Source organism: Cenococcum geophilum (genome assembly GCF_001692895.1).
Source record: "Cenococcum geophilum 1.58 unplaced genomic scaffold K441scaffold_56, whole genome shotgun sequence".
Taxonomy (NCBI): domain Eukaryota; kingdom Fungi; phylum Ascomycota; class Dothideomycetes; order Gloniales; family Gloniaceae; genus Cenococcum; species Cenococcum geophilum.
The window spans coordinates 994,987-1,014,898 of NW_027137614.1; the positions used below are offsets into that span (position 1 = coordinate 994,987).

At 47.8% G+C, this 19,912-nt stretch overlaps 9 protein-coding genes across 9 annotated transcripts; 6 read left to right on the plus strand and 3 right to left on the minus strand.

The window, feature by feature from the left end:
• Window positions 1-684: 684 nt before the first annotated feature.
• K441DRAFT_667634 (cell division control protein 11) lies at window positions 685-2,755 on the minus strand. Its single transcript, XM_067649875.1, has 7 exons — window positions 2,594-2,755; window positions 2,406-2,484; window positions 2,223-2,339; window positions 2,068-2,155; window positions 1,878-2,015; window positions 1,359-1,826; window positions 685-1,282 (listed from the first exon to the last, which is right to left on the minus strand). Exons 1-7 carry the CDS (start codon window positions 2,600-2,602, stop codon window positions 1,051-1,053), a joined length of 1,131 nt encoding a protein of 376 aa, XP_067499008.1. The 5' UTR covers window positions 2,603-2,755; the 3' UTR covers window positions 685-1,050.
• Window positions 2,756-3,169: 414 nt separating this feature from the next.
• K441DRAFT_667637 (putative phosphatidylinositol 3,5-bisphosphate-binding protein) lies at window positions 3,170-5,051 on the plus strand. The gene is made up of 3 exons (XM_067649876.1): window positions 3,170-3,476; window positions 3,529-3,567; window positions 3,652-5,051. Exons 1-3 carry the CDS (start codon window positions 3,368-3,370, stop codon window positions 4,749-4,751), a joined length of 1,248 nt encoding a protein of 415 aa, XP_067499009.1. The 5' UTR covers window positions 3,170-3,367; the 3' UTR covers window positions 4,752-5,051.
• A 414-nt stretch (window positions 5,052-5,465) lies between these two features.
• Window positions 5,466-7,883, plus strand: K441DRAFT_690033 (benzoate 4-monooxygenase cytochrome P450; the record flags this gene model as incomplete). The annotated part of the gene is made up of 9 exons (XM_067652353.1): window positions 5,466-5,508; window positions 5,802-5,942; window positions 6,147-6,685; window positions 6,738-7,061; window positions 7,113-7,138; window positions 7,194-7,278; window positions 7,346-7,496; window positions 7,571-7,658; window positions 7,814-7,883. 9 exons carry the CDS (start codon window positions 5,466-5,468, stop codon window positions 7,881-7,883), a joined length of 1,467 nt encoding a protein of 488 aa, XP_067499010.1.
• A 790-nt stretch (window positions 7,884-8,673) lies between these two features.
• K441DRAFT_667643 (uncharacterized protein) lies at window positions 8,674-8,881 on the plus strand. The gene has a single exon (XM_067649877.1). The coding sequence runs from the start codon at window positions 8,685-8,687 to the stop codon at window positions 8,871-8,873; it is 189 nt and encodes a 62-aa protein (XP_067499011.1). The 5' UTR covers window positions 8,674-8,684; the 3' UTR covers window positions 8,874-8,881.
• Window positions 8,882-8,911: 30 nt separating this feature from the next.
• K441DRAFT_619602 (uncharacterized protein) lies at window positions 8,912-11,703 on the plus strand. Its single transcript, XM_067645880.1, has 3 exons — window positions 8,912-9,864; window positions 9,930-10,115; window positions 10,191-11,703. Exons 1-3 carry the CDS (start codon window positions 8,973-8,975, stop codon window positions 11,276-11,278), a joined length of 2,166 nt encoding a protein of 721 aa, XP_067499012.1. The 5' UTR covers window positions 8,912-8,972; the 3' UTR covers window positions 11,279-11,703.
• Window positions 11,539-12,567, plus strand: K441DRAFT_279272 (uncharacterized protein). The gene has a single exon (XM_067640920.1). It carries the CDS (start codon window positions 11,798-11,800, stop codon window positions 12,530-12,532), a length of 735 nt encoding a protein of 244 aa, XP_067499013.1. The 5' UTR covers window positions 11,539-11,797; the 3' UTR covers window positions 12,533-12,567.
• K441DRAFT_667645 (uncharacterized protein) lies at window positions 12,251-13,261 on the minus strand. Its single transcript, XM_067649878.1, has one exon. It carries the CDS (start codon window positions 13,004-13,006, stop codon window positions 12,602-12,604), a length of 405 nt encoding a protein of 134 aa, XP_067499014.1. The 5' UTR covers window positions 13,007-13,261; the 3' UTR covers window positions 12,251-12,601.
• Window positions 13,262-13,887: 626 nt separating this feature from the next.
• On the minus strand, window positions 13,888-15,646 carry K441DRAFT_584042 (general substrate transporter; the record flags this gene model as incomplete). Its single annotated transcript, XM_067644528.1, has 3 exons — window positions 13,888-14,579; window positions 14,662-15,411; window positions 15,466-15,646. 3 exons carry the CDS (start codon window positions 15,644-15,646, stop codon window positions 13,888-13,890), a joined length of 1,623 nt encoding a protein of 540 aa, XP_067499015.1.
• A 1,190-nt stretch (window positions 15,647-16,836) lies between these two features.
• K441DRAFT_584053 (putative efflux pump antibiotic resistance protein) lies at window positions 16,837-18,532 on the plus strand (the record flags this gene model as incomplete). The annotated part of the gene is made up of 2 exons (XM_067644529.1): window positions 16,837-16,992; window positions 17,045-18,532. 2 exons carry the CDS (start codon window positions 16,837-16,839, stop codon window positions 18,530-18,532), a joined length of 1,644 nt encoding a protein of 547 aa, XP_067499016.1.
• Between the last annotated feature and the right edge of the window lie 1,380 nt (window positions 18,533-19,912).

Here is a 19,912-nt window from a genome sequence, read left to right on the forward strand (position 1 = left end):
TGGCAAACGGGGAACCTGCCCCGCCTGCACAAGGGTTGCCACTGCTCCGGACTCGACGGCACAGCATCGAACCCAATCGTTTTGAAAAGAGGCCACCTGCCGCTGCTGGGTGCACTACTTCGGCGCCCCCCGCCACGAGGTTTTCTCACACGCGCAAGTGGCTGCCGTTGGTGGATGAGCGTGTAGAAGGCCAACCCTTTGTGACCCATGGACATGATTCTGTAACCGTTGTAACAACGTGGCTCACACGGGTACGATGGCCGCTCCCGCCAAGGAGATGCTATGGTCGGGAAGTTGCGGATGGCTTGTGTTTGGGCCCAGGCCTCCACCTGTCAGGTTGCTCTGAGCTTGGGCCGATCGGGCTAGTGGGGCTGGATTCAGACAGAGTATGGAGGTTAATGGTGTGTTCGTGTGTGTGAATGGTGGAGCTGGAATCCGACCTTCTCTTCTTGGCTGCATGTGAAAAGAATCATGGTAGGATTTTCAGATGTGCTGCTTCAAGGATCCAGTGCGTCTACTGCCGTAGCTAGAATATGAAACGCCACGTGAGTTATTTGATCATTGGATGTTATCCCAGACTATCCTCTCACCATTTGTCATGGTATACATGCCCTGTGGTCCATCATTCACTGCATCGGGAGAAGTAGGAAGAAAGTTGATGTAGAACCACCAGGGTAATATTATAGAGGGTCAAAGTGAATTACTACTTTCCTACATGCAAATCAAAAGGGGGAATAAGCATCGAAGGTTAAGAAAACAAATGAAAAAGGCATGTCAGGACAAAACAGACAGGAGGTATAGCTGTCGTCAGCGAAACCCCATGGTAAGAAGAGTACCTCGCTCGCTCCATGACTTTTCCTGAGTGTGCAGACTATCCATAAGAACAAACAAAAGGCGCTCTCTCGATGTTGAGAAAATGTAGTGCATGCCCCTTCGGCGACCGACGCCCGCTGCAACAAAACACCTACTTACCGAATCTTGAATTTCACTGTAAGCGCTCTATCCCCTCCCCCCACCACCATAATTATCCTGATCCCCTGCTGGAGCCGTTTAGGCTTCTTCGGCGTCATGGTCTACCGGCTGTCCGCTCTGCTCCCGGTGCATTCTGGCCTCGATCTCCTTGAGCTGGCTCTCACGTGCTAGGAGCTCCTGCCTCTTCTCGTTGATTTCGCGCTGCACCTTGACCTCGATCTCGCGCAGCTTCTCCTCCTCACGACGGAGCTGCTCCTCCTTCAGACGCACCGATTGGCTGGCTAAGTCTTCGGGGTTCATCGACGAATCCCTATTTAGCTGTCAATATGCATTTTACATGCAAGAGATGTTTTGCTGGGATTGGGTAATGGGAATATGTAACTTACGCAGCAGCACCACCTTCGACACTCTTGCTGAGCTTCTCCGTTCGGTAGTTCTCGTACAAGAAGTCGTGCGTGATTTCCTTGAGATCGGCAAGATGGCTGTGGAGAAGGGCGCTTCGCACAGCCAAGAAGTCTGAGTGGCGGGGGTTGTCCACCTCAACAATGCCCCAGGGGTATTGCCGAGCACGCACCCGCCGGCCGTTGACCTCGACGACCTCCTCAGACCCAACAATGGCGAACGGCATGAGCCCGCGAAGCTCGGCATTCTCCTCAACCGTATCTTCATCGTCCTCTTCAATATCATAAGGGAAATTGTAAACCGGGATGCGGTAATGTTCAATGTCCTCCATGACGAGCTTCTTTGACTCTGCAAGTTCTGCAGGCGTGAGCGAGTCAGCCTTGCCGATGACTGGAATGACGTTGACACGGGGTGAGAGGCGCTTCATAAGTTCAATGTCAAGCTCGCGGAGACTAGAAAGTTGGTTAGCATGCTCTTAGATATTAATTGCTTAGAAGACTTACCCATGACCAGTAGGAGTGATGAAGTAAAGGAGGACGTGCACACGGTTATCCCTGAACCGAGGATTACGCTTAATGCGAGACTCTTCAGCGAGAATGTCATCGTATTGTCTCTCGAGGTATCCAACGATTTCTGAAAAACTGTACGTGCCGTGAGCATAGGAGCATTGATTTGGATCGCGCCTTCTATTACCTGGCCTCGTTGTCGATCTGGTCGCCGAACCCAGGTGTGTCAACAATTGTCAGTGAGATACGAGTGCCCTCCTCGTCGAGTTCTAATTCTGGTCGAAATGCATCAGCAGTTGTCCAAGCATCAACTCTTGCTTATTGCCTCATTCAACAACCTACCAACAGTGATTGGCTTGATCTTTACACCCTCTTCAATATGCGCGGTGGTTGGGTCGTCAGAGTCTTTGTGCTGGAGGACTTTCTTGCCACAGAGAGTGTTTACGAATGTAGTTCGTCCTAGGTGATGAGACCGTTAGCTTTAAGCAAGAAACTCGGATGGCCAAGCAGTCCGGCGACACGTACCTGTTCCTGAGGCGCCACACACCATCAAGCAGAACTGGATTCCCTTCTTGACATTCTTCTTCCTGCGGGTCTTGAGGATCTAGGGAAAAGTCAGCGCATGCGCCATGGCCATTGATGTCTGTATGCGTGGGGGAGGCTGGTGGGTAAGGTGCATGCGGCCAGTCTGAGAAGGATTGAGGAGGTCGTACAGAGCTCATTGCGGGCGAGGACATATGCGAGTGATACGTTTTCAAAGGTATTCAGGCTCAGCACAATAGCAGTGACTGAGATAAGAGCGGGAATCGCCAATAGATGCGAGTTTTGTTGGTGATGAACTTCGAGGAGATGTTGATGGGGAAATTTGGGACGTTGGCAGATGCTCCTTCTCAATGCAAAGGGGCTCGCTAAGGACCCTGTCTGCGCACGTCCACCCGTTGTCTGGCGCATAGTCCGAATCGTTGCTCCCTATAATTGCTCCCATGGAAACGGAACAGTTGAGTATTCGATTGTATTTTGTAATGGAGGCAGCGCTTGCGTGACAAGCGTAGTACTGTCACACCGCCATCGAAAGCGCCTGCTCCAATGCTTTGAGTATACTTATTCAAACTGCGAGATTCCACATGCCAGAACGGCTAAAGCAACCCTGGACACAGATGTCACGAAGAATCATTATTTGGAGCATGCATAGACTAGCAGGCCTGCAGGCCGCCAACCGAGCGTGAAGTTTAAGCTTAATGAAGTCTTCACGGTTGCTCACAACCAAAGAGTCACCTGGCTGCCTGTGTCTATTTAGGGCAGACGAAGAGTCTTTTGTGTTATCGTCGCCATGGAGCCATCGTGAAAACCACACAAACTCTGTCCTAAGGACCTCGTCTATCCGGGCTTGTCCGAGAACGATACCAGCCGGATTTACTGGCGTAACTTCTGTGCCAGAGCTTCTTTGACTGTATCTACTGTCTAGTCGTAACACTTTTACCTTCACCATGAATACACGACCAGTTATAGATGAATCCACTGGGCCTGCTGCACTTTCGGCATCCTTCAATGGCGATAACAGTTGCTTTTCCGTTGCGCTCGAGACGGGTTTCCGCAGTAAGTGTCGCGAGTCCTTCTACGTGCTGTACTGATACATTCTCCCACCAAGTCTACTCAGCAAAATCATGCGATATGAAAGTAGCGCGAGGTACGCCGCCAAACTTACCCCCATCCCGCTGAAGCCTTTCCAAAACGCTTCCTCATCAGTGTCGTCGCTGATAGAGTCGCTTAGATCTCGGGACCGGCATCGGATGTGCTGAGATGCTGAATACAACCAAATATATTGCCTTGGTCGGAGGAGGAAAGCAGCCAAAGTTCCCTCAAAACAAAGTCAGCATGTCAGATGACGGAGAGTGGGTGCTGGTGGGTCGAGAAGCTGACGTTAGATATAAGGTCATAATATGGAACGATTCGACTCAGACAGCCTCACTCTCTCTTGAGTTCCGAACGCCAGTACAACGAGTGCGACTATCACGATCTTACATCGTGGTTGTGCTTCTCAATAGCGTGAACCTGTACAAATTCTCGAGTCCTCCTCAGAAGATCGCTATTTTCGAAACTACAAACAATCCTTTTGGGCTTTGCTGTCTAGGAGAAAAGATCATAGCATTTCCAGGACGAACGCCGGGTCAAGTACAGCTTGTGGAGCTATCTACCCGAAATGTGAGCATCATACCAGCTCATGGGAATCCGCTCCGAGCACTGGAACTCAGCCGCGATGGAGAGATATTAGCTACCGCAAGCGAAACTGGCACATTGGTCCGTGTTTGGTCTACTGCCAACTGTACAAAACTTGGCGAGATGCGGCGTGGACTTGATCCAGCCACCATATTTTCCCTGGCCATCTCCCCCGATAATACACTTCTGGCCGTGACGTCGGATAAATCTACTTTACATATATTTGACCTGCCGCATCCAAAACGCCCCGAACAAAGTTCTTCGGATAAAAACCGAAACTCTCCCGCACCTTCAGTATCCGAGCCGGATGTTGGTTCTCAACATAAATGGGGAGTTTTATCGAAAATTCCTCTTTTACCACGTACCTTCTCAGATACCTACTCTTTCGCTTCTACTCATTTTGAAATGGGAGAGGAACCGTTAGGTTGGGGCATTGGGGGTCGTGGCACCAACAAATCCCCAACATGGAATGCGCCGATTCCTGGAGTGCCTGGTGGGAGGCCTCCTAAAGGTCTTATAGGTTGGACTAATAACGAATCCCTATTAGTCATCGGTGCGGGTCAAGATGCGAGATGGGAGAAGTTCATTGTTGGCGTTTCTCAAGAGGGTAAAAGAGTTTGCTTCCGAGAAGGGTGGAGGAAGTATTTAGAATGAGAAATTTTGGACCATGGAGTTATGCGTATGCTTGATTCATTGTGGCATATAGGAGTTATGATTTTTCATATTTTTGGAGACTCACGAAGGAACTACAGGGCAGGCGTTTGTGTTCCATTCATGTTGTAAAATTTTACGTTGGAATTGCAGGATTTCAGGTTCCAGTATCAGAGAACGAGTATCCCTTGACCCGTCAGCGTCCTACGTGTAAGTGGTCCGTGCGCAAACAACAGTTTTAAACAACGTGTGTATCTATATAGATTCCATCAATTAATTACCTACTACAATGCAAAATACGGTTCTACAAGAAGGATAAGTGCTAGCAACTTAACTCCCAAAATTGGGCGTGTTTATCAAATTACTATATAATCAAAGGCTTTATATTCCTCAGTACAGGCGTTAAATTCAGCTCGATTGATTGGCTAGTTCTTATCGATAACCGTTAGATGCGAATTGATGGGTCAAGGGATACTTCATTAGTGTATAAGGTTTACGTTGTAACTTCTTTTGTGTGGGAGCTGTCTTATCGAAAAACTTGCAGATGAGAAAACTGCAGTATATATAGAGTTCTGGCATAAGATTCTGGCTTGATATTGTCCAATCGCTCCTCCTTAGACTTTTAGTTAGGAAAATGCGTAGGCATAGATACTCATAGCAGCGCAGTAAAGCTCAATGAAGTCTTACGTTATAGAGTTTGTATTCAATCTAATTGCGATGGAAATATGCCAAGTTTGGTTTAATGAAGACGAGAGGGCGGGTTCGTATGGCGTTCGGAGGAGAGGAAGTTGCCCCTCGGCCGTATTCAGTAAGGTGGTCCACGGCGAGCTCTCAATCGCTGCCCGCATATCTCATGCTAGCCTTATGCAATTGGGCAAGCAACCTCTACCCCAGACACGCTTGGTCAACTGCATATTTGCCAAAGTCCGTCATGGTCCACTCCACTTCCGATAGGAAATGACCGCCCAACATCGTCAACCATCTTATCTCCAATAACCTCCATCATACCGCTCGGGTGGATTGGGATCATAACCTTTGCCTTCTGTCATGTAGTCGGTATTGTCATTTATCGACGATGTTTCCATCCACTTGCAAAGATACCTGGGCCGTTTTTACCCTCTGTCACTACATTCTATCAAACATACTACAGCGGCCAGTATTATAAGGAGATTGGTAGACTTCATGAGCAGTATGGTAAGTCCCAAAACTCTATCCTCTGTGGGATTAGGACACGAATCTCTATATTAAGCGACAATTTTCTGCCTTGGATACCTTCAAGACTATTATCACTGGCGAAGTCAAATTTGCAGTCAATTTATTAAATCCTCAACTACTTTTCTTTTAAAGCCATTGTTTTCTTCATCTAGAAGGCTTTGAGGTTCCTCCCTAACCTAACAGGGCCCGTGGTACGGATTACCCCCTACGAGATCCATCTTAGCGACCCGGAGAACTACGATAGAATTTACCACATGGGCACAAAGTTCTGGAAGAGCCCCACCTTCTACGGCTCCTTTTGTATTCCTCATTCGACCTTTGCTACGCCAAGTAATGAGGTCCACAAGCATAAGAGAGCTATGTTGAACCCAATTTTTTCCCGGAAGATGGTCCTCAAGCTTGAACGTGTGGTCCAGAGCAAGGCAAACAAATTAATCAAACTGATGGAAACTGGTATTCGAAATAGGAAACCTGTTGACCTGCACCATGCCTTTCGCTCAGTCTCTGTGGATGTTATTACCGACTATGCTTTTGACAAATCTTTTGATCTTCTAGACTCACCGGATCTTGGTTCCAAGTTCTTTACTATGGTTCGCGGGGTAGGTCCGGCCATGTGGATTCTTCAGCAATTTGAAATTTTACAAGATCTAGCTTTGAAAATTCCACTATGGCTGGCGCCTATATTGAGTGAACCTTTAGGTCATGTAGTAGGGTTACAAATGGTAAATTACATATTCATAATCCCAAATGTGGTAATATTACTTACCTTATTAGGAGGGAGTCAAGCAAATCCAAGATGTACGAGCTCGTATGGAAGCCGGAAAGCTTGGATCATCCCGACCAACTATATTCTCCGAGCTACTTGATCCAGAAAAGAACTATGGAAAGCCTATTCCTTCTACCATGGAGCTCAAAGATGAAGTTCACAGCTTGCTTGCAGCGGCCGCAGATACCACTGGCAATGCTATGATTACTGCCGCGTATCATGTCATTTCAGATTGGAACACTTATCAAAAGGTCAAAGCTGAGCTCATCGAGGCATTCCCAAGCTCAAGTTCTGCTCTAGATTTTGTCACTCTTGAGAAACTTGCGTATCTTGTGAGTGACTCCGTAGTGTTACAGTATATTAAATCTTTTTAATTTGCGTAGACTGGTATCGTTAAGGAAGCACTTCGGTATTAAAACTCTAGCTAAATCTTTAAAGTCCCCTAAAAGCTAACGTTATGCGAGATTATCGTTTGGTGTGGTTGGACGCCTTCCGAGAGTAACGCCTGAGCCTGGTGCATCGTTTAATGGATATTATATACCTCCAGGGGTGAGAAATATCCGTCTTCTTGGAATGAATTCTATAAGATACTGACAGTTACACCCGTATCCCATAGACTATTGTTGGAATGAGCTCTTGGATGATGCACCGCAACGAAAAGATATTTCCCGATGCCATGAAGTTTAAACCAGAGAGATGGCTGGATCCAGCGGATTCTCGGAGACTGGAAAAACACATGGTACCTTTCGGGAGAGGGACAAGGCAATGTGTGGGATGCCGTATAGTCTTTGTTATTCTGTCACAATATGAATGAACCCGCTGACAAACTAATTTAGACTAGCTTACTGCGAACTGTATGTTACTCTAGGAACATTATTCCGACGCTTTGATAGCCTTCGGGTTTTCCAAGCCAAACCAGAAGACTTATTGTAAGATGATTACATTTCTACTTACACTGTTGCATGGTAAAAGCTACTGGAGCCTTTTTTTTTAAATGAAATTTTTTTTTTCAATTAATGAAGCATAATTAAAGTATTATAGCGACTATCATTGATCCATAGCTCCCTATTCATTCACTTATGAGTGCCTTTGGAACTTTCACACTCGCAGAAGCATCTAGAACTGAGCTGCTAGCATTACTGAAGCGTAACTGACTTCAACAGCTGCATCGATCAAATAGACTATCAGGAAACAGGCCCTTTTACCGACAATCCACCCGACCTAATAGACAACTCGTGTTCCACACCCTTGCTACCTCGTTGGAGCCCCCCGTTTTAACTGCCAAGATGGAACGAATTCTTGTAGGCCGCTGTATTTTGGAGTTAGCTGAAACATCTGGGGAACGTGTTCGGGAGAAACTCACAGTTAAAGATGGACTCGGTGGATAAGAGGTTTTCATGCGTCTTTGGCATCACATCCTTCTTTAAAAGAGCATCCACGGATGAAGAAGATCCATTGAGACCTTTTGAGATTACACGGTAAAAGGGGAGCTTTTTTGGTATCTGAGCTGGTGCAGTGGGGGGTGCGTACGTGTATTGAGAAGGTTTTGTGTCCCTCGCATTGCCGTTCGTTGAGATTTGTTTGGCAGACATGATGTTTTAAAGTAGGGGGTAGATTGCAAGGTGTGAAGCTCAATATTTGAACGGTTCTCCTATTTTACTTATGTGTGTTTGAGGCTCATTTACTCGAAAAACCACGCTTTATATGGTCTTTCTTCGTACGGAATTCACGAAATTAAACCCGTAGATACATCATCCTAGCCAATCGTGTTCGGGGTAAGTTGATGCCTTGAACAGGCCTGGTCTTCAATAACGTATGGACGAGGGCTTCTCGCTTAGCTAAATGGAGCGTGAGCCAATTGTGAGGCGAGAAACGACGGAGTTCATGNTCGGAGTTCGCATCCGTCAGTGCAAGCAACTCCGTCAGTTGATCCCGGTTACTACGGAGTTGAAATCATGCAGCAACCGCACCCAACACCTCCACTGTTAATCTCATCATATCTGAAAAGACATCTCTTTTTCCTATTCAATCCAATCCAATCCGCTTCTGCGCCCGGCGTATCCGGGAATCGTGTCGAAGAGGAAATTGAATATCTTAAGGCCGTTTCGTGGAGCAACATAATTTGGTTGAGTGAGGGAGGCTAGAGACTAGCCAATACTCCCAGTGATTACGCTGAGGAACTGGCTAGAGAAGCTCGAGATATTTCCTCGATTGCCTGCCGATGGCCATTGGTGTCCACGACTATGACTAGAACAGGGTTCCCAGCACGTCTCAGGACGTCGCATGAAACACGACGAATGAATACCTCCTACCGTAGGAATGGGAAGCTTCAATCTTGTGAGCCTTGCCGCAAAGGAAAACTCCGTTGTGACCATATGATGCCGACTTGCGGCAGGTGTGCGCGTCGCAATAAAGCTGAGCAGTGCATCTATCATCCAGCTCCTCTGACACGAGCACTTCCTACTCCTCATCCCTCAGAGTCAGACTCTGGACAGAGCCCAGTTTCTGATCCCCAAGTTAACGAAGATAGCCCTGAGTTTCTATCAGCTGGTCAGCCCATTAATTCACTATTTTTTGGAGACTTAGGTATTCGGAACGCTGTATCACGGTCAGGTAGTCTCAATGAACAAACATGCATACGTTCGCCCAATTCCCACAGGAACACCGGGTTCCTTGGAGCTACCTCGTACTCAGCAATTCTTTCAGAGAATGAAGTCAATATCGGAATTGGCCCTGGCAATGCAGAATCCATTCCCTATTCCAGTAGTACCGTATCGCGGATCCACATACAGAAGGGTGCAGATATCCTTTTTCTACTGAAAGACATGCCGATTTTCAACCGCTTTATCGAAAGATGGTTTTCTTTATCTAAGGGTATCGTGGTGATCGAGCCGATGGTGAAGCAGTGGGCTGGATCGCTTTGGTTAGCCCATCACAAAGTTCTCGAATCCCAGAAGCCCGAGCGGTTGCTCCAGTTATCTGAGTCTGTTTGGCTAAATACCCTCAAGCCATTAGGATTCAACGGGAAGACAGTACCACAGGAGTTTGTCGCGATGTCTACCGGTGAACATCTCCGCTGGGAAGTTGTCGGCATAATATTTTCTGTTGTAGGCATGCTTGCTATGACTTTACTGGGTCAGTAAATATTTCTCAGTTACTTAAGATTGTTTTAAAATAAACATACCCTGACTCTAATTTAGACGGAGATCCTATATTCTGTACCCATGATGACGAGCCGCTCGACCGTAAGCACTTTGCGCTTACAGCTTGGGACGCCTCGGAGGCTTGCTTAGCATTCTGCAATGAGTTTGATATCTTGAATGACCTCTATATATGGATGCTGTATGAGAACACCGTTCTGTCATCCTCGTTACATCCGAAAGGCAGTGAGTATTGTCGACGGGATTTCAATAAGATCTCTTTGTCTAGTTCAATTTAATATTGCGCTAACCGCTGTCAAGGTTACGCGAATTGGCGGAAATCCGGCGAGCTTAATAATGCATTACTGGCATTCGGGCTCCACCAAGAGATCAAGGTGGATGATGAGACGCCATTTTTCATCACTGAATTCCGCAAAAAGACCTTCGTTAGCGCATATTCGAACGACAAGTATATGGCAACGTTTGTTGGACGACCGCCCCGACTTAGCCATCGTTATTGCCTCTTGCAGTTGCCTCTAGACCTTAATGACAACCAGACCATGTCAAATGGGCTGGACCTGGACAATGCAATTGCGACGCTTGATGATGAGGGCTGGAATCAGAGAGGCACAATTCATCGGTGTACTTTTGCTAGAATATTTGCCCAGAATGCGAGAATACGGGAAGACATCTTAGAGATCTCTTTGGGGGTATTGCAAGAGGATATAGTTTTACGCGCTGAGACTATTGAGAAACGAGCCATCCAAATGTGGGAGAATCTTCCACACTTTCTTCGGATTGATCCTCAAAACTCGTGGAACATCAAGCGTGCTCCCGTCGAGTTGCTATTCCTCGTCTACATTCGCCTTGAGAACCTCAACCACCAATTTCTCCTCCAGCGCACACTGATTAAACAAGCAAGCACTCATACCGCCAAACTTCTGGTTATTGCAAGAGATATATTCTCTAATGTATTGACAATAGTAAACAATCGGGACTCCATTAGAGATTTTCAGATTGATTTCATGCTAATTATCTGCACACACGGCCTTCCAAGTTCAGCCGTACTCGCGGTCGAGCTTCTTCGGCAGGAGCAGACCAGCGGTTCCACAGGCCAGCCGCTGCCACGATCCGAAACCGTCCAAGACCTTAGTGTCTTCGTTGCCTGCCTTGGCTCTATCCGGCCTGATAGTGGAAGCTACTCCATCTGTGAGCGCGGATGCAAGTTCTTGAAATGTATCCTAGACACAATTCTTTCTTCAGCACCAGCTGCCACATCCAACTTAAGCACTTTGGCCGTTCAAGACCCGAGCTGGTCGACCCCGCTATTTGGTGGAAATGATGGAGACTTTATGCGCTGGTTGGAAACTATGGAGTGCGAGCAGGAAAGTTGGACGAACTTCAGCTGATGTAGCCGCCTGCGATGAAGCCCTCAAGTAGCAGCATATTCGAGGCCTGTCCGCCTGAAGCAGTCTCTTGAAAAGGTTACCGCAAAAGTAAAAATAGAAAGATTGAGGAAAACGTACCGATAACTCATGTTGGGAACTCTTTTACGTACACAGTCTTTCCAAAACGCGGAAGGATTTTAGGTAGTAAAGTAGGCGAGGGGGAGTTTCCAAGGCAACGATGGAAGTAGCCTTGGAAATAGTGTGGTTGGTGGCGAAAGGATTTGAAAGTTATGTTTAATGCGGTCAACCATTTGGAAGGAGTCAGAGTAAACCTAAAGTTTTTACGACTACAGAGACTGAAATTCAGAGCAAGGCTTCGCAACTATGAGATTTTCTTCTTCCATTGACTTTACTTAATCTACCACTTGCCTGCAAAGTCTATACAGAGCTAGCAACATCTCGACACTGCCTCTTTGACTTCTCAACAGGCAATCGTTCACTGCATTGTCTTTTAACAAACATAGTCACTCATCGAGAAGAATGGAGAACCAGCCGATCTGCAAGAATAGCAAACCACCGGAAACAAATCCTCATCGAAACGATTCAGCAGACCAAGACTCTGTCGCAGAGATTACGCAATGGCGTAGATCGCGCAGACATACCCGTCGTCGAACTGCAAGAAGGCCCAGCGTCGAAATCCCAGGGTTTCTCCGACGCGAGGTATTGGAAAGAAACCGAATGGAGAGAATGAACGATACCACCGACACTTCAAACATACAGACTAACACCTGTGAACCAATACCCACAAAACCTAGAGTCGACTCCGTAAGCTCTTGCCCTACTGAGCCCTCAGGTCTTACCGGCTTTCCCGAGAATGAGAATGCTGTCGTCGCTAGGGAGAATACCCGAAAATGGACGAAAGAGCGCGGTAGGCGGTATCTCAGGACGCAGCGCAAGGCCTTCGAAACCGAACTGGCGTACTACGACACCATGCCCGTGCCGGATTGCATGCGGGTAGAGCTCGAGCGCCCGACTCCGCGCGCGAACACGCTCAAAAATCTATACAAGTACTACTATCGTAAGATTCCCAGACCTGGAGCGAGGCGCACATATACTAAGATGATGGATTCGTGGTTATCCGTCTATCGGATGAGAAGACTGAGGAGGCAAATAAAGGAGGTTTGGGAGGACAAAGATGGCGAGGAGGATGATGAGGACCTAGATGATGAGGACCTCGATGATGAGGACCTCGATGATAGTGCAGAGGAAGATTAACATTCTGGAAGTGTTATCTGCTGTTAATAGGGGCCCTAGCATCTCTAAAGCGTCTACCATTTTCCCGAGTTAGTTTCCGCTGGGGCCTGACGACGTTCCGCCAGGCGATATTCCGCTAAACGCGTTATGCTCGATAACCTGGGACAGGGCACTAGCGACAGAGCTGGCGACACAACCGGTGGTTGAACCAGTGATGGTGCAGGCGATGGAACTGGCAATAGAACCGGTGACAGAACCGGTGACAGAAGCGCCCAATGCTACCCCTAACAATCGCCCCTCGGGATTCGGTTCGCGCTTCTGGTCTTGTCTGGCGTATAAGGGAAGCTGGAGAGAAGAGGAGCGTGAAGAAGGCGTCCGGCAAATCCCAGAAACAGACTGAGGGTATATCAGAGGTATGGCCAGACCAGAGAACGGGGTCAGGGAGTTGCGGGTCCAGGACTCGAGGCCATAAGCCGTGAATTGCTTATTTCGCATGCTATCACTTGGTGTAGGCGTACAGGAATTGCATGCACTAGTTCATCGTCTAGTACGTGTCATTTGGCGGTCTCGGAGGACTCAAGATTGCGCGGCGTCTGGTATTGCTACTAGGGCCATATTCCTGAGGGCAATGCATTATTAGCTTATGGGTGGACTTTGGGGAGCATAGGATGATGCTTGGTGTGGTGTTTTTACCTTCTGGCTCTGACTTCGAAATGGAAACACATGGGACCGGGGTTGGGGCTTTGGCGGAGCATTAGGTAGCAAAGGTTGTTGAAGGAAGAAATAAGCCTTTTAAACTGGAATCTCTGCGACCCTCTGCAGAAGTTTGCACTTCCACGTGCCAGCCCAACCACTTTAACGGTGAGGTCATCCAACCACAAATATTTATATCTTACCTTACCTGTTCAAGCACATGCTCTTGACCGCAAAAAGGGCTTGGCAAGCACAAGCCATGCCGCCGCCCAAAGTTGAAGGATGAAAGCGTTAGGACGTAACCACCATCAGTCGTGAGTTTGGGTCACATTCGGAGAGGCTAGTGCTGCAAAGTTGTAATTAGAGGACATTCATACAATTGTATAGTCCTGTTTTATGGGCACACTCCACAGAGCCACTTCTCATTCAGATTGAGCAGTCAGCTTCGTGTGAAGGAATCATCAAAGAACTATCGCCCAGACGCAACACGCCGCGCTTTTCCTTACCCATAAAGAAAGCACCAGCTAAACTACCAGGTGTAGCAAACGTAATCAATTAGCCGCCCATATAGATGTGCTGCAATCCACTCTCGTTCATTATCCGTGATCGCGAGCCACGACATTGTCGTAAGTTCGCCTACCTGCCACTACACCGCTTTTGTATTTCGACGAGGTTTGAGAGACTTAGACGTTGCTATCGGTCTGATTCTCCGCTTTCTCAAGATGAGCCGTGCCCATATCACCCGCCATCTTATCGACATCAGCCCTCGTTTCCTGATCCGCAAACGTGTCATGGGGAACCCAGTTGGCGCTCGTGCGCGGCGTCGTCTCCTCGAGCATTCTATCGACCTGCTCCAGACTCAGCCCTTTGGTCTCGGGTACAAAGAAGTACGCAAAGAAGACACAGAGGGTGCAGGTGGCGCCCCAGATGAAGAAGACTTTGGACTTGAGATTGCCCTCATCTGGGTCCACCATGTACGGTGTGATTTCGCCGATGACAAAATTCCAGAGCCAGTTGGAGGCTGTGGACAGCGCGACGCCTTTGGCACGGATCGGTAGAGGGAAAATCTCGCCGATGACGACCCACGCGGCGGGGCCCCAGGTCGAGGCGAAGAAGAAAATGTAGAAGCACGTGAAGACGATCAGGCAGACGTTAGCAGCCTGCGAGCCTGAGTCGGCGGTGCCGACGATGGCGATTATGAATTCGCAGACGAGCATGCCGATGGCGCCGTAGATGAGGAGGCTGCGGCGGCCGAGCTTCTCAATGGTCCAGAAAGAGATCGGGGTTGAACAGACGTTGACGACGGTGGTAATGATGGAGATGACGAAGGAGTTCTTCAGGCCAACTTGTTGGAAAAAGGTCGTGCCGTAGTAGACTGAAAGACAGATGGTGTTAGCTGATAAGTTCGAAGCCGCATGGACCGGGTTTGGCTGGAACTAGTATTAAGAAACACTTACAAATGAAGTTCACTCCGGTCCATTGCTGCATCATTTGCATGGCCATACCGAGGCAGACGCGACGCAGATTGCCAGAGGGTTTCCAGCCGCCACGGAAGCAGTCGAGCCAGGTGGCTCGCATATTCTCGATTTCATAGCGGTAGTTCGCAACAAGCTCGGCAAGCTCATCTTTGATGTACTGCGAGTCAACCGGCTGACCACGAAGGACGCTAAGAGCGTGAGCAGCTTTGTCTAATTGTTCCTTCTTGACGAAGTAGCGAGGCGACTCTGGCAAAAGGAAGAGACCAGTAGCAAGTACCAAGGCCCAGATCCATTGGATAGACATTGGAATGCGGTATGAGCCAGTATCCATGCGATTGTGAGTACCTTGATTGACACAAGATGCAAGGAGCAGGCCAATAGTTATGGAGAATTGGTAGCCAGAGACTATAGCACCACGAACTGCCTTTGGGGCAACTTCAGACATATATAGGATGATAATTGCAGAGACGAATCCGACACCAATTCCAGCGATCAATCGACCTGGGACGAGCAAGCCGACTGTAGCTGAGGCGACTTGAAGTATGACACCAATAGAGAAGACCATGCATCCGGCGATGATTGTTGGCCGACGACCAATCCAATCGGCGAGAGAGCCAGCGAAGAGAGCACCGAAGAAGGTACCGCAAGACAAGATGGAGGTGATGAGGGACTTCTGCCAGGTGTCGTACAGGTAGCCATGGTAGGCACTGGGATCGGTCGAGCCAGAATCTGCGCGCAGTCAGCTTCTGTGAACAAGAGATGGTCAGAGTAAGGCAAACTCACGGCCAAACTGCATCTTGAAATAGTTCATGCCGAGCACACCGCTAATGTATCCCGAGTCATATCCAAAGAGGATTCCGCCGAAGGCTGCGAAGGCGCATAGTAGATAGCCTCGAAGGGTAACGGGAGCTTCGACTCGGTTGAGGTCACCGGTCTGACGGTTGGAGGATGGGGCCCACTTCATGCTGAAAATTTGCGAGGCTGTGGTGAGTATGAGAAGAGTTTGAGTTTGGAGGTAGGAAAGAATGAGAGAGACGCGATGTCCCGGGTTTTAATATTTCCTGGAGCAGCGAGGTGAATGAGGGCCATGGCCGCTAACGGAGTATAAACGGTGCAAGTGGGCATGTGAGCAAACATCGTGAAGAAAATTGATGGGGTGAAAGTTAGTGAATCCCAGTAGACAAAGCCTTGAAGCAGCTCCACACGAATTGGGATGGAAGGAATGTGTCTATCCTTATGCGGCAGCAGGAAACCGGAAACAACCCAGACTACACGCTGCGCCGACTACGATGACTTCACAGGTGGGATTGCTTCTTGAAGCCTCGCAACACGGAAATTAATTAGCAGCTAGGCATTGGGGAGGTAGCGCTGCTGTTCCATATCTTCACCGGCTGGTGGTCATCAATGCTCAGCCTTGTACTCTCGGTAAGTCTTTACTGGGACGCTTTGCAACAAACTTGAGTAGTGCTGTCGTCAGATGAGCGAAAGACTACATGAGTCGAAGAAAGATATTTGGGATTGAGGTGAGAAAGGTGAACCAACGGAATCAAGAGAATTTTCAGTTGTCGCATCGTGGTAGGGCGGCACATTTGAGTAGTGGGGGTGCATCTTGTCTCTTCGGAGAATCACTACCTGATATATTCCGGAAGGGCATATATATCAATGGGCTGATGTTTTTGGAAATGCTTCAGAAGTAGACACGGTCGCGGGAAATGGCCGAAGCGAAGGTTTTCTGATTGGTGGTGGCAGCAGGGGACGGTCTGGGCTTTCGGGGCTTGGCTTTTGATAACGGGCCCGAGAGGGTTTCTCTTATGAACTGCCTCCAGTGTTCGGGAGACAACACCACATCTCGCTCCCCTACTCCTCTTAAACGTTGTCCTTTAAAGCAAACATGGAGAACAATTTAAGGAGAGGCATTTCGCCTCCAAAGTATCTCAATCGCCTCTCTTCCGTTACCCAAACATCCTCCAAATCTCACGATTACGGATAAGCCCATCTGCATTATTCTTCCACCGCTTTCACATACACACTTAATATTTTTTCTTTCTTCGTTTTTATTAAAAAAAAACCCCCGCCTTTACTTGCAACTAAACTTCCATTATGGGTCAAAATACCTTCTCTGTTGATTCTGACAAGACGCCTGACGAACCCTCTATGGCTGGCTCTACCAAGAACAGGCCTGCTTCCAGGCCCAAAACTACAACCGAGAAACCTTCCGACGCCTCTGAAGATGATGCCCAGTACCCTAGCATTGGGAAGCTCATACTGGTTATGCTCGCTCTCTATCTCTCAATGTTCCTTGTCGCACTTGTAAGCTAGCCCACCTTACATGTTCGAAATTCGATAGCTAACACTGGTCCAGGACAAAACTATTATCGGAACAGCAATCCCACGGATAACTGATCAGTTTCACTCCCTTGGCGACATTGGCTGGTATGGAAGTGCCTACATGCTCACAATGTGTGCCTTCCAACTTATTTTCGGCCGTGTCTACACATTCTACTCCCCCAAATGGGTCTTTTTGGGTTGTATTGGCCTCTTTGAACTCGGTTCCGCTGTCTGTGGCGCTGCACCAAACTCCGTTGCACTTATCATTGGCCGCGCGATTGCGGGCTGTGGCTCCTCTGGCATCTCATCCGGCACGATCGTCATTGTCATGTACACGGTGCCGCTGGAGAAACGACCTGTCTTCCAAGGCTTAATTGGCGCTGTATTTGGCGTCGCATCGGTTATCGGGCCCCTACTCGGCGGTGCATTCACCAAGCACGTTTCCTGGCGCTGGTGCTTCTACATTAATCTGCCTATAGGTGCCGTTGCGGTGCTCATTCTATTCTTTGTACTCCATCTCCCCGAGCCAACCCAACGAAATCTCTCAACCAAAGAGAAGCTCTCTAAACTTGACCCTTTGGGAACGTTTTTCTTCCTCCCGGCCATTACCTGCCTCCTGCTCGCCCTCCAATGGGGCGGCAGCACCTACAACTGGAAAAACGGGCGCGTCACCGCTTTGCTGGTCGTGTTTGTGGTGCTGAGCACTGCCTTCATAGCTGTGCAAATATGGAAGCAGGACACAGCAACGGTGCCACTGCGGATCATCAAACAGCGCAGCATCGCCTTTGCCATCTGCTTCTCTTTCTGTACTTCCGCATCGATGTTACTTTTCGTGTACTACATACCTATCTGGCTCCAAGCAATCAAGGATGTCGACGCCATGAAATCCGGCATAGATGTTATCCCATTCATTCTGGCGCTTGTCACCGGCAGCATATTGGCCGGGGGTATGGTCCAGAGACTTGGATACTACACACCCTTCATGATCGCATCCTCGGTCCTCATGTCCATCGGCGCGGGCCTGATCTCGACCTGGCAGCCGAACACGGGGCACGCCAAGTGGATCGGATACCAGGTCATCTTCGGTCTCGGCCTCGGAATTGGGATGCAGCAACCCAGCATGGCTGCGCAGGTCGTTCTTCCCAATACAGACGTCCCCACCGGTGTGTCTCTCATGTTCTTCGCCCAGAACGTCGGCGGCGCTGTGTTCGTTTCCGTCGGGCAGAACGTCTTTGCAAACCACCTTGTCAAGGATCTCACGAAAATTGCGGGTCTCGACGCTGCGGCGGTGGTCAACACCGGCGCGACCGACCTGAGGAGGGTTGTCCCCAGCAGCTTAGTGCCGCTGGTGCTGGAGGTGTACAATCATGCGGTCCAGAATGCGTTTTACGTGGGCGTGGCTATGGCGTGTTTCAGTATTGTTGGGGCAGCGGGAGTAGAGTGGAAGAGCGTCAAGGGCAGGGGGAGACATGGTGCTCCGCCAAAGAAGGTCGAAGGAAAGAAGGGCGATGAAGCCGTGTGACCATGGTTTTACGGAAACATAGATATTAAAATGAATAGAGGAGTTATTAAGGGAAGTGAGAAGTGATGGAACCACAATATCTAGGAGTTAGTGTTTTATGTTTTCCCCCGGTCTAGAATATGAAGTGAGTTTTCTTTGGTGTATTAGCACTTTCTAAGATAGACCTACTATTCCTAAGTACTAAGGTTTCCAACTTAAGATTAATAATACCCTTACCCCCACTCAGTGCGTAAATACAAAATCTGCCTTGAATCACGGGTTGCATTTGGCGAAGCCACTGTACGGTTCGCGATTTTGTCTCACTTTTAACCCTCTGAGCTCGGACCCCTAGAACTCGGTGCGTATTACTTCAAGGGGTATAAACTCTGCCGTTTGATCACCAAGATTTACCTCAGCAAGCTCAGACCATGGAATGAATTAGCGGACATACGCATATCCGCAAGCGGATATCGCTAACCTTTTTTGTCAAAAAGTTAATTCTATGGTCGGAGTTATCTCAGTAAGCGACTCAGACGGCAAGGGCAAACTAAAGGCGCACTCACTAATACTAAAGTATTACTAGTCTCTATCCAAAAAACGCCACTTTCTTTTAACCAATCAGCTATCTACCGACCTTAAGTTTACACTGCCGTCTGAGGGCCTATGGTGCGGAACTCTATGGCGCTCAACTTTAATTTTCGCAATTTTGTATGAGAGACACTTTTACCTATATATTTAACTCCCTAATAACACCTATTTAACCTAATAAGCTAATAAGTTAACTTAGACTAGTCTCCTCTATAATTAATTAGATTTTTATTAAAATATAAAGCTGTTAGCTAGGTAAGATTTAGGTAGATTTTGCGACGTTTTATGACACTAGGCGAGGCTCTAGTAATACAGCGTTAAAAATTACCTTTTTTACTGCCGTATCTTGACTCTTTTATAACATCTAGTTATTATAAAAATTACTATAAGGTAGGAGCCCTTTAGCTTCTCTATCTATTACATTAAATAACGACGTTGTAGCTATATTATATAAAATATTAGATATGGGCAGTCGGTCGTATTTTATCCAAAATACACCAAAATTACCTTTTTTACTGCCGTATCTCGACCATTTTATAACATCTAGTTATTATAAAAATACTATAAGGTAGAAGCTAAAGAGCTTCTCTATCTATTACATTAAATAACAATATTGTAGCTATATTATGTGGGATATTGGATATAGGCAGTCGGTCGCACTTTATCTAAACTTATTACTTTAAATCTCATAAGTCGACCCAAAAAAGTCACTTTACGTTTTTCCACCTGTAATTTTAACAATTTACTTTTATACTATAGGGTTTTTATATAAATATTTTTAAAAATACGTTATTTAGGGTAAAAGTAGGGCAG